The sequence below is a fragment of the Octopus bimaculoides genome, chromosome 8 (assembly GCF_046866305.1).
Source record: "Octopus bimaculoides isolate indiv1 chromosome 8, ASM4686630v1, whole genome shotgun sequence".
NCBI classification, from domain to species: domain Eukaryota; kingdom Metazoa; phylum Mollusca; class Cephalopoda; order Octopoda; family Octopodidae; genus Octopus; species Octopus bimaculoides.
In genome coordinates, this window is record NC_142935.1 from 15,846,090 (window position 1) to 15,858,203 (window position 12,114).

The 12,114-nt window shown below is 36.2% G+C and overlaps 1 protein-coding gene across 2 annotated transcripts in view; it reads left to right on the top strand.

The window, feature by feature from the left end:
* Positions 1 to 12,114, top strand: part of LOC106874982 (gamma-aminobutyric acid receptor alpha-like) — a 534,020-nt gene that overhangs the window by 417,890 nt on the left and 104,016 nt on the right. For both annotated transcript variants that reach the window (XM_089356122.1, XM_089356123.1), the window contains one exon: positions 9,276 to 9,358. In XM_089356122.1, the coding sequence (XP_089212248.1) occupies positions 9,276 to 9,358 (83 nt within the window). The remainder of the gene's footprint in view (positions 1 to 9,275; positions 9,359 to 12,114) is intronic.

A 12,114-nucleotide genomic window follows, 5' to 3' on the forward strand; every position in this document is an offset into this window, starting at 1 on the left:
GGAATGAAAAATAATGGTTACCTCGTGTGTTTAAATGTACCCTGTATTTATATGAATAATATATAGTCTATTGACTAATTATTCTACACGCTAGGCCACTGGTAGAAAATTTTTTTTCTTACCCCGATATTATTATAGATAGATAGATAGATAGATAGATAGATAGATAGATAGATAGATAGATAGATAGATAGATAGATAGGTAAATGGACGGATAGATGGTTAGATAGATAGATGGATGTATGGATATGTGTGTATGTGTGTATGAGGCGTATGCTATCATGGCTATATGAGCGTGTGTGATTGTTCATGGCGCTAAAAAGAAAAAAGGAAAATATAAATTTAAGCATAAATCATTTTTTCTGTCGATGTTTCCGTCACAGTATGCTATGACGGTGGATGTAGGGGGAATGCAATTTCAGTTGGGCCCGATTATTACTGTGAAGAAAACATCTGATAACTGAAGAGGGCGTGTGCGTGACATCCAGGAGGAAAAAAAAAAAATAATCGCTAAGTGACGTCATCGTATTAGCGCCATCTATGAACAGACTCACACGCACATTTACGCTCCCGCCATCACAAACACTCACGCGTGCGCGCGCACACACATACACACACACACACACACACACACACACACACTCACACATACACACGCGCATACGCATGCACGCACGCACATATGCAAATACATGTTTGCATGTGTGCTTGTATGTGTGTGTGTGAGTGTATATATACATATATATATATATATATATATATATATATATACACATACACACATACACACACACATACACACACACACACACACACACACACACACACAGGTGCGCGCACATACATTTACATGCAAACATAATACGCACACAGACACATACACACACAAACATACACAGACATTCATACACACACATATATACATATACAGGCTTACAGAAATACATATATATGTACATGCATACACACATATATACATACCTGCATACACATACGTGCTTAGATTATCCATGTATCGATCTATCGACATGCAGGAAAATGCAAAAATGCATGTGTACATGTATTTATAAAGATAGCTGAATCTTACCGGAAACTTTAATGCGGCTAATAGGGTTTCTTTGTGAAACGCAGTTTGACGCCCTTCGTGCTCCTTAAATCGGGGATCAGCTTCAAAGAACACATTTTTTTCAAGCTCAATGAAAACTTTGTGGGTTCTGTGTGTGTGTGTGTGTGTGTGTGTGTGTGTGTGTGTGTGTGTGTGTGTGTGTGTGTGTGTGTGTGTGTGTGTGATATGCACCCATTCGTGCGCGACCTAGCGTGCAAATATGCGAACATATTTCTGGTGTTTGTGCGTTAGTGTACAGACCTTTGTGTATGTCTATATGTAAGTGAATATATGTACACACGCACGCCAACTCTAACATATGTGTGCATGTGTACATATATACACATACGCAAATAGATATCCATATATATATACATATATATATATATACATATATATATATATGCATGTATATATATAGATATGCATATACATACATATATATATATATATATATATATATATATATATATATATATATATATATATATATACATATATATATATACATATATATATATATATACATATATATATATATATATATATATATATATATATATATATATATATACATATATATATATATATACATATATATATATACATATATATATATATATATATATATATATATATATATATATATATATATATACACACATACATACACACACACACATACACACACACACATACACACACACACACACACACACCGTTTAATGGCATGCATAACTAAGCATCAGCGTAACACATAAACACGCACGCGCTTTTTCTCTCACTAATCCTCCATCTACCAATGTATCTCACTCTCTCTCTATCTTTCTCTCAATATATCTTTATACGTTTCTATCTATTTATCTCATATCTATATCTCTCCATATATTTATCTGAAGTTTTCTTTTCTCTCTCTAACACTGTCTCTATTTCTCTCTCCCCCAATTTCTCTCTCTCTCTCCTTCTCTCTCTCTCTCTCTCTCTGTATATATATATGTGTGTGTGTCTATCTATCTATCTATCTCTGTCTGTCTATCTTTAACCTCCTCTCCTCTCACTCTGCCTCTCTATCTATCTATCTATCTATCTATCTATCTATCTATCTATCTATCTATCGACCTATCTATCTCTCTCTTTCGTTCCATCTCGCTCTCTCGCTCTCTCTGTCGTTGTGTATATATATATATATATATATATATATATATATATATATGTATATGTATGTATATGTATGTATGCGTATGTATCTAGCTGTTTGTCTATCTATCTATCCATCTCTCCATCTCTCTAGCCATTTTTCTGTTTCTATCTACCTACTTTTCTCTCTTCTCTTTTCCTCATTTAAAAGTACACGCACAGTCACGCACGCACACACACACACACACACACACACACACACACATATATATACACGTAACACAACTAAAATTTAATGATGTGTGTGTGTTTGCGCACAGGTGTATGCGTGTGTCTGTGGTATGTGAGTGAGAGAGAGAAAGAAAGAGAGAGAGAGAGAGAGAGAGAGAGAGTGTGTGTGTGTGTGTGTGTGTGTGTGTGTGTGTGTGTGTGTGTGTGTGTGTGTGTGTGTGAAAGCAGTCGAAAGTTATTCCATTCCCGCTTTTCATCGTGGAGTCATTCTCGTTTGTCCATTTTATTCGGCTAATTGCGCATGCGAAACTTCCTCCCTAGTTTAAACATAATCCTCTCGTTTTATCCTCCACTCCATCCACACACGATTTTATATTTTCGACATCACCAGGGATTGAACTGCTCAAAGCCAATCTCACTTTTCTTTGTTTCTTCATTTTCTCGTAGTTGTTGTTGTCGTTGTTGTTCTTAGATTTTCCTTCTCATTTAGCAGCGTTCGTTTATTCTTTTTTTTATATATATATTTCTTTATGCTTTTATTCATCTTATTTACCTTTTCTTTTCGTATTTGCTCCGTTTGCACTTTGTAGCCGAGCGTTAATTTGCTTAATTTACAAAACTGCAGGTGACAGCATTACGAATTGACGCCGAGGATTCTTCCGTCGGTTTCGACGATGATTACGAAATCGTTTGATTCAACAGAATTCTTTTACTCGTGAGATCATACATGTAAGCTGCTGAATATTCCACAGTATTCCATGTATACACAGGCGTATGTATGTCTATGTGTGTGCATATGCATGAGTGCATGCGTATATGCGTGTGTATGTGTGCCCCAATTTTATTGTTTCCCGCAAGCAGGAAGAGCATTTTTTTTTTATATTTTGGGATTTCAACTGAGAACATATGAAGGTGTCTATCGTATATTGTCGATCATTTTAGCCATCGATCTATGGATTCTGTCATCTCACCAATATGACAATGTCAATTTCATGGCTGTGTGTTAAGAAGCTTGCTTCCTAACCACACAGCTCCTTTCTGTGATAGGTACAAGGCTGGGAATTTGGGGGGAGGGGGCTAGTCGATTACATCGACCCCAGTGCATAACTGTTACTTATTGCATTGACCCCGAAAGGACAAAAGGCAAAGTCGGCAGAACGTAAAGCCGGAAAAAAATCTTGAAAAAATGGCTTGATACATCGTGTTAGTTGTAAATGAGTGTCATTGCCATACAAGCGTTTCCGACCTTCTGCAAAAACATGCCTGATCGTGGTGAAATATTATTTACTTCGAAACGGGTGACGGAGGGTGCCAGAAATGAGATTGGGCTGTAGGAAAATCTGCCTGGAGGAATCCTTTCTAACCCATGCAAACATTGAAAAGTGTACGTTAAAAATGAAAACCATGACAACGACGACGACGGCAGCGGCTGCGGCGACGACTACCAACACTACCACCACGAATGCGACGGTGATGATGATGATGATGATGATGATGATGATGATGATGATGATGATGATGATGATGATGATGATGATGATGATGATGACGACGATGATGATGATGATGATGATGATGATGATGATGATGATGATGATGACGATGATTCCGGTCCGTAATCCTGGATATAGTATATTACATGCAGTGTTTTAAAGATCAGAATTAAATCTTTACTGCATTACCATAAATTTATTTTTGTGTTCTTCACTGCATCGTAATTCAATTATTTCTTCTCGTTGATCCAACATCACAATTTAAAATGGATTTTACTTCATCCCTGGTTTTACTTGAAAGGAATAAAAAGCAAAGAATCTTCTGTCAGTTTTTAGCTATGATAAGCGTCCAGAATTTTTTTCTTCAAATCCATTTTATTAAAAGTAAAAATTAAAACAACACACACAAATTTCTGCCAACTCAGACAAGCCGTTAAATATGGTTGTTGTCTTTTTCTGCTTTCTTTTTTAAAATGTTCTAAAATTTTCCAATTTTTCAGTAAATGTTTTCAATACAGTTTTACAATCAATCAATCAATATAATGAATTTCTCTTGATGTAAAAAGAGATCTCATATTAAGCTTTTGAAATATCCGAGCTAGATAATAAATGTTATTTTCGTTTCCTTACTTCTTAGCAATATTTTTGTCCTCTTCCCTCTCTAACCATGGTATCAAAAGGGCTTATACATCTTGCGAAGCAATTTCCTTTGAAGAGCGAACTATTTGACTTCCGTGTGTAAAACAAGAAGCTCAACATACTGTTCATTATCATCAGAACAAAACTTCATGAATAAGCAATCGTATGTGATATTTTATTGATAGTTTTAATAACTATACAAAGCGAATAATGTAGAACTCAACTCATTTGTTTTGTTACAAGTTTGCGTCCGTGAACAATACCATGTATTTTCTCAGTGACACCAGGATATATGCTTTTTAAAACCTTCTATGAGGCTTTTATGCCTTCTAAACATTCAAACAACACCATCCGCTGCAATCGATATCAAATTTTGTAACAGAACTTTATATTCGTCGATTCAAAATTTTAAAACAACCACAGGTAACCTGCGGCCCGCGGGAATTTATGATAAGCCTGCCTAACGAAAAAATACTTTCACAACTTTGAGTAGTGTGGCCCGCCTGATGATGAGTCATGTCTCAAGCAGCCTGCTTCCCGATAAAGGGCTGCCCCTGTCTCAAAGCAATATAGTTTGTCTAGTAGTGTAAGGTGCTGAGCATTTTACAAATAATATACCTTCTTTCGATTTACAGCCATCATTAAAATAACGTTCATACGCCATGACAAGGGCCTTGTTATCAACAATGGCGGGCTCATCAAGCTGAACTGGGAAATATCTTATTTTTTTGCAAACTGTCAACTCGTTGCTCTTCAATATTTCCAGGTATTTCAAAAATTTCTCTCCAATTTGAATCGATGCTTAATAGCAAGCATTTAAAAAAAGATCTGAAGGATCTCCATGCATGACATTTCAAATAAGTTTTTTTCATACAGGTTTTATGACTTTTACAATCATTGTATGACAACAGCCATTTTGGGTTGTTGTTTTTTTTTTTTTGCAACGATTTTTGCAATCTCACAGGAAGGAAAACTATAAGGGTTTCATCAATTTATTTTTCTTCTTTCATGCATAAGCCTATGAGTTACGATGCTGCTTAAAAATGGTTTTCATTTTCTTTGTCAGTCTTAGTTTTATTTGTGTTATTCTTTTTCAAATTATCTGAAGACTTGATATTTTAAAACCTCATTTTGGAAAAACAGTTTTGATGTGGAGGTTATGGGGTATTATTGAGAAGTCTTTTAGTAAAACTATAAAACAGTTTTCACCTGGTATTGACAGAATGTTTTTCTTAAAAAGTCTCGTATATTATCATTATGCAATTACGATGTAAATGTGACGGTGATAAGGTATTTAAAAATGCACGAAATCTGAAATAAAGATTGGATATTTCATTAAATAAGCTGTGGAATCGGTACATGGGTCTTCTTACACTAAATACACAATTCTTGTCTTTCTGACACACTCTTTAACAAGAACTATCAAAGTAACAGATAGACTTAACAAGTGTGATCTCTATTTTGTTACGGTGTTAGTTATACAAGTTGCCATTTTTTCACAATCGTGTTGAACTCCAAACTACATTTTAATCAAAACAAATTTAAGCCGATATTTTCGTATCTAAAACCTCTAAAACTACACCAAAAAAAAAAAAATAAGGATGTCTAATATAATCATCAGACCACACATTCGAGGCGAGGACGTACATGATTAAATCAGCCCCAGTATTATACTGGAACTTATTTTTTATCGAATTTGTGAAGATGAAATCCAAAGCTAAGACCAGCAGCATTTGAACTCAGAATGTAAAAGGAGTTCATTTTATCGTTTAGAAGTAAAGCGCAGATTTATGATAAAGTTGTCTCACTCTAGAGAACTAGGTCAATGATGCGTCTTTAGCCAGAAATCATGCTGTATTTTCAAGGAAAATTACATTTATAGATCTGTTTGTATTCAATTTTTTTATTTTTTTAAAATCATATACAGGAGCAAACATTCAAAACTCAATTTTATTGTTAAGATGCACGATTACGAACTGAGGGGGTTAATTAAGTAATTAAAAAGAGACAAAGAGGTCATTACACATAAAATAAGGGACAAACGCTAAAATCAAGAAGCAGCAGAACATTAAAAGAAATGGTTGATAATAAATGATGACATGAAAATTAACATCCACAACTGTGTTTAATTACGTAAGAGTTGATTATTGTCTACTTAACAATGTTTAGAAAGGCAGCGTGATAGCAGAACCTTTAGCACAGAGCACAAAATGTTGAGCGACATTTCGTCTGGCTTTTTACATTCTGGGTTCAACTCCCGCTGAGATCAATTTGCTTTTCATTCTTTTGGGGTCGACAAAATAAGTACCAGTTGAGCACTGGGGTCGATATAATCGACTCAGCTTGTCATCATTTCCAGTTCGGTAAAATACTAGTCAAGGAATCCTTCTCAAAATTGCTGGCCTTGTGCTCTGCAACAGACCGGCGTCCCATTAGGGGGCAGTAGTGTCATTTCAATCGTTTACATTCCATGGAAACCGGGTAACCAGCCTTATGAGTTTTAGAGGTCAAGGAAAAAGTGAAACAGTCTTTAGAATGAACAACAGCCCCCTCCCACTTCTTTTCATACGGTTCAGCTCCCTTTAACGTTATCGTCAGCATAATACACACCCCGAAAAGTGTTTGAAAAGATTGATAACCTATGTTTTACTTCAGTAAAATATTCTTCCCTTTTCGCCCCTAAAAATCCCATTTCCACTTGGGTGAGGTGCCAAATCGCATTCATTGAGAAACCTGGTTCTAAACAATGCATGTAGTACCATACGACCCATTATCGATTTCGTTTTTATGACGGTATCATTTAATTTAAGGGAGATGTAACTGCTACCCCTTGGAGTGCGATCGATCATACGGAGGCTCAAATTCTCATTGGCTCGTAATAACTTGCAACGTTTTTGTGGAGGGGTGTAAAATCTATAGATAGACAAAGTAACAGCAGATTTGAGAGAAATTATAGATATGTTTAATTAGATTGATAAAATAAATAATGGATTAATATATTACATGAGACAAGGGATGAGGATTAACTGAAACTGTAGAGCATCTAATAGTTACGACTATTTACATAAGATTCTATTCCTGCCAGGCTTGAATTTCTCCTTCATCAGCAATGAAATAAAGTACTGAGGGGGATATAAACGCTATATCAATTCACCAAACTTCAGAGCTTATACCTACGTTAGAAATCATTTCGTCAGATCCAAGGATTAGCTCTAGAATAGATAGTAATGTGATTAATCAACCCTTAAACGGTCAGCATCAATTGATGTTTCATTTGAGAACAGCGAACGTCATCAATCGATGTACATTTGTACAATGCGGATATCTCAAATGAATTTATGCTCACACCGGATACAAAAAAAGTTTTAGGAACTTTCCGATAATGAAAATATAATTTCATTGTGCGAGAGACTAACAATTATAGTTTTTGTACTTATATAAAGTGAAAATAAGTATAAAAATAAAAGGGTTTTGGGGGTTTTTTTCTCATTTGTCACGCACACGCATGCAACCTTTTCCCTCTGCTTAAGGGTTAAATAATGATATATTAAGATCAATCTGCACATCCAACTTAACATGGACGAACTGTGAAAACGCCATAAACTGCAGTATTCGCCTTGAGAAAGTACCTCCTTTAGACGTTTGGCGTTTTCACAATACGATTCTTACAGACTGGTATTCGTTACAAATACCGCTTCCGTTGCTAAATTATACAGTAATGTGACTGATTAAAAAGAAAATTAAATGCCTTGTCCGAAGAAACAATCTACCGCCCTCTCCAGGAATTGAACCAACGCTCACACGACGCTCAGTCTAAGACCTCAACAACTAGGCCACGTATTATTAGGCAATGTGTGGGACTGAGCAGCATACAGTATCTAGTACATTACAGTCGTTGTATGTTTTTCGATATACATGGATAAGTACATAAATGGTACCAATAATATGCAGAGGTTAAATTAAGACGTGACTCGAACATCCCATGTTTTTATTTATATATCCGAGAAAACATCGTATCGTCTAAGATATCATTTCTTACACGTTATTTTTATAGTTCTTCCAGTTTTACTTCGAAACTGTCTAGGGTGAAGGACCCTGACGAAAATCCACTGACCATGATACTAGGTTGTATATCCAACAGTGTGTGCAGTCGCTGCATTTGAAATACGTGTAGTTCTGGAAAATATGCAGTAAATAACTGTTAAATAAAATTATGGATGTGAAAAATCTCCATTCTCCTTATCGTTAATAATGTTATATAAAAGGCGGCGAGCTGGCAGAAACGTTAGCACGCCGGACGAAATGCTTTGCGGTATTTCGCCCGTCGCTTTGTTCTGAGTTCAAATTCCGCCGAGACGATTTTTGCTTTTTATCCTTTCGGGGTCGATAAAATAAGTGCCAGTGAAACTCTGTGTCAATGTAATCGACTAGTCTCCTCTCCACAAATTTCAGGCCTTGTGCTTCCAGTATAAATGATTATTAATGTTTTATATATAATATAATATAATATATATACACACACACACACTATATATATATATATATATATATATATATATATATATATATATATATATATATATATATATATATATATATATATTAGGAAATAGGTGTTACCTTTAGAATTACCTTCTATTCTTTCTGAAATCTCAACCTGTCTCTTTCAGATTAACTGTCCGTGCAAGCTGTAAGATGCATCTGGAAAACTTCCCAATGGATACGCAGCAATGTCCACTTGAGTTAGGCAGCTGTAAGTATGTTACCTGTCTCAACTTCCGCCAAATGTTATAAAAATGTCTACCGTTTCATATAAAACTTACCAAACTACAAGACGTACAGAAATAAAAAAATAATACAGATTTATTTATTGCACAGAATTATGATAATATTCGTGTTCACAATTTTCTATTTTATCTTCCTTACTTCTTTACTTCGGCGTCGTTTTTCGTGTCTTTTCTTTAATATATATTCTATCGTGTTCATCTCATTTCAGCTTTTTTACTTCTTATCCCAGTTCTCTTTCTCTCTTATTTCCTTCTCCTCACACCCTCTCTCTCTCTCTCTCTTTCTCTCTCTCTCTCTCTTTCTTTCTCTCTCTCTCTTCTCTCTGTACATCTCGTTTTTCTCTTTCTTGTTTTTTGTCTTCAAGTAGCCGTCACCTCCCAAGAGCTAGAAGTTCTGCAAAAGTTTCAATTCCTTTATTATTATTTTTTTTGTTTTTTTTTTCCAGAAAAGCTTCATTTATTTAGTTAATACTACGAAGCTGACGTATAGGTGCCATGGCCCAGTGGTTAGGGCAGCGGACTCGCAGTCATAGAATCGCGGTTTCGATTTCCAGACCACGCGTTGTGAGTGTTTATTGAGCGAAAACACCTAAAGCTCCACGAGGCTCCGGCAGGGGATGGTGGCGAACCCTGCTGTACTCTTCCACCACAACTTTCTCTCACTCTTACTTCCTGTTTCTGTTGTGCCTGTAATTCAAAGGGTCAGCCTTGTCACACTGCATCAAGCTGAATATTCCCGAGAACTACGTTAAGGGTATACGTGTCTGTGGAGTGCTCAGCCACGAGCAGGCTGTTCCGTTGATCGGATCAACTGGAACCCTGGCCGTGGACGTTGTAAGCGATGGAATGCTAACAACAACAAACGAAGCTGACACAACTGTGTAGTTAAAAAGTTCACTTCGCAACTACACTATTTCAGGTTCGATCCCATTGCATGGCTCATTGGACAAAAGCCTTCTAATTATGAATGAAATTTGGTAGATAAAAACTATGTGTAAGCTGGTCGGAGGGACAATTTCTATTCTCGGGTAGTAGACCTAATCCACCACCCAATTTAATACCTCCATCCGGTCTCTGAGTACCTTTAGTAGGATCTGCCTTGTTGCGAGAATTCAGGGTCGGTTTCTGGTCCATGAAAAATTTCCTCCCGCCAATCACAGAAGCCCTTTAAAAAGTGATGGGCGCCACCAATCCAAAATGGGCATATACCTTGTACTGTCATATTCTCAGTGTGTTGAAGGCAAGAAAAGTATTATAGTTCTATATTTAAGAGATGAGGAATTATGTACATTATTTACATTATTTATATTTGACGGATATTTGTCCTTATCTTGTTTGATGTTAACACAACGTTTCGGCTGATATACCCTCCAACCTAGTTGTTAGGTTCTTAGACTGAGCGTCGTATGAGCGCTGGTTCAGTTCCTGGAGAGGGCGGTACATTGTTTCTTCGGACAAAGCATTTAATTTTTCTTTTTAATCAGTCATATTACTGTATAATTTAGAAAACAGGTTCGAAATTTCCCCAAGACACCTGATGAAGGCTGGAGGGTATATCAGCCGAAATGTTGTGTTAACAACAAACAAGATGAGGACAAATATCCGTCAAATGTAAATAATGTAAATAATGTGCAAGAAAAGTATCTACGTAATCACACATGAATACAATTGGATACATATTCATTTATTTTTTACCTGCTTTAGACCATTAAACTGTGGCCATGTTGGGGTACTGCCTTGAAAGATTTTGTCGCAGAAATCGGCCCCAGTACTTAAACTTAAGTTTAAATCTAGTTCTCATTCTGTCAATATCGCTTACCGAACTTCTAAGTTATAGGGACATGATCAAACCAACACCGGTGGTCAAGCGGTGGGGTAGGTAGTTAATAATCACAGACACAAGCACACACGCATAAATTGATATAGATGTAGGACGGGCTTCCACACAGTTTCTATCTAAAAAAAAATGCACTTACAAGGCATTGACCATAGCAGGGCTACAGTATAAGATACTTGCTCAAGGCGCCGCGAGGTGGGACTGAACTCAAAACTATATGATTGCAAAGCGAGCTTCTTAACTACAGAGCCTTTATGTGTACGATACATTTTGTGCACGAATGTATGGCGGTGGATCTTCGTCGTTGTTCGACGAGGAGGATTCAGCTGTTTGCGCAACTGAATTACCTGCAATTGAATGGACGTATTGGTGGTTGAGTATTCCACAGACACGTGTTCCCTTAACATAATTCTCTGCTAAAATCAGCGTGATACAATGTAAGTCAAGGTGTTTACCATTAGAATTATACGTACAATTCACTCTGCGGGCTTCCATACAGTTTCCGCTTGCTCAGTTTAACTCACAAGGCATGGGTCGTCTCGAGGCTACCGAAAATTATAAATTCCCAAGACGGCTCACTGTTGGATTGAACCAGCGACCTAGTGGTTGCGTACCGAACTTCTGAACCATTCTGCTGTATTGTGCTTTAATACACACACACACACACACACACACACACATATACATATCCATATCTATATATATCTATCTATATATATATATATATATATATATATATATATATATATATATATATATATATATATATATGTATGCATGTGTGTGTATATATATATATATATAGAGAGAGAGAGAGAGGGGGGGGAATAAGAGAGAGAGTAAGACTGAGAGAGAGAAAAAAGAGAGATGTATGTAGGTATGTAG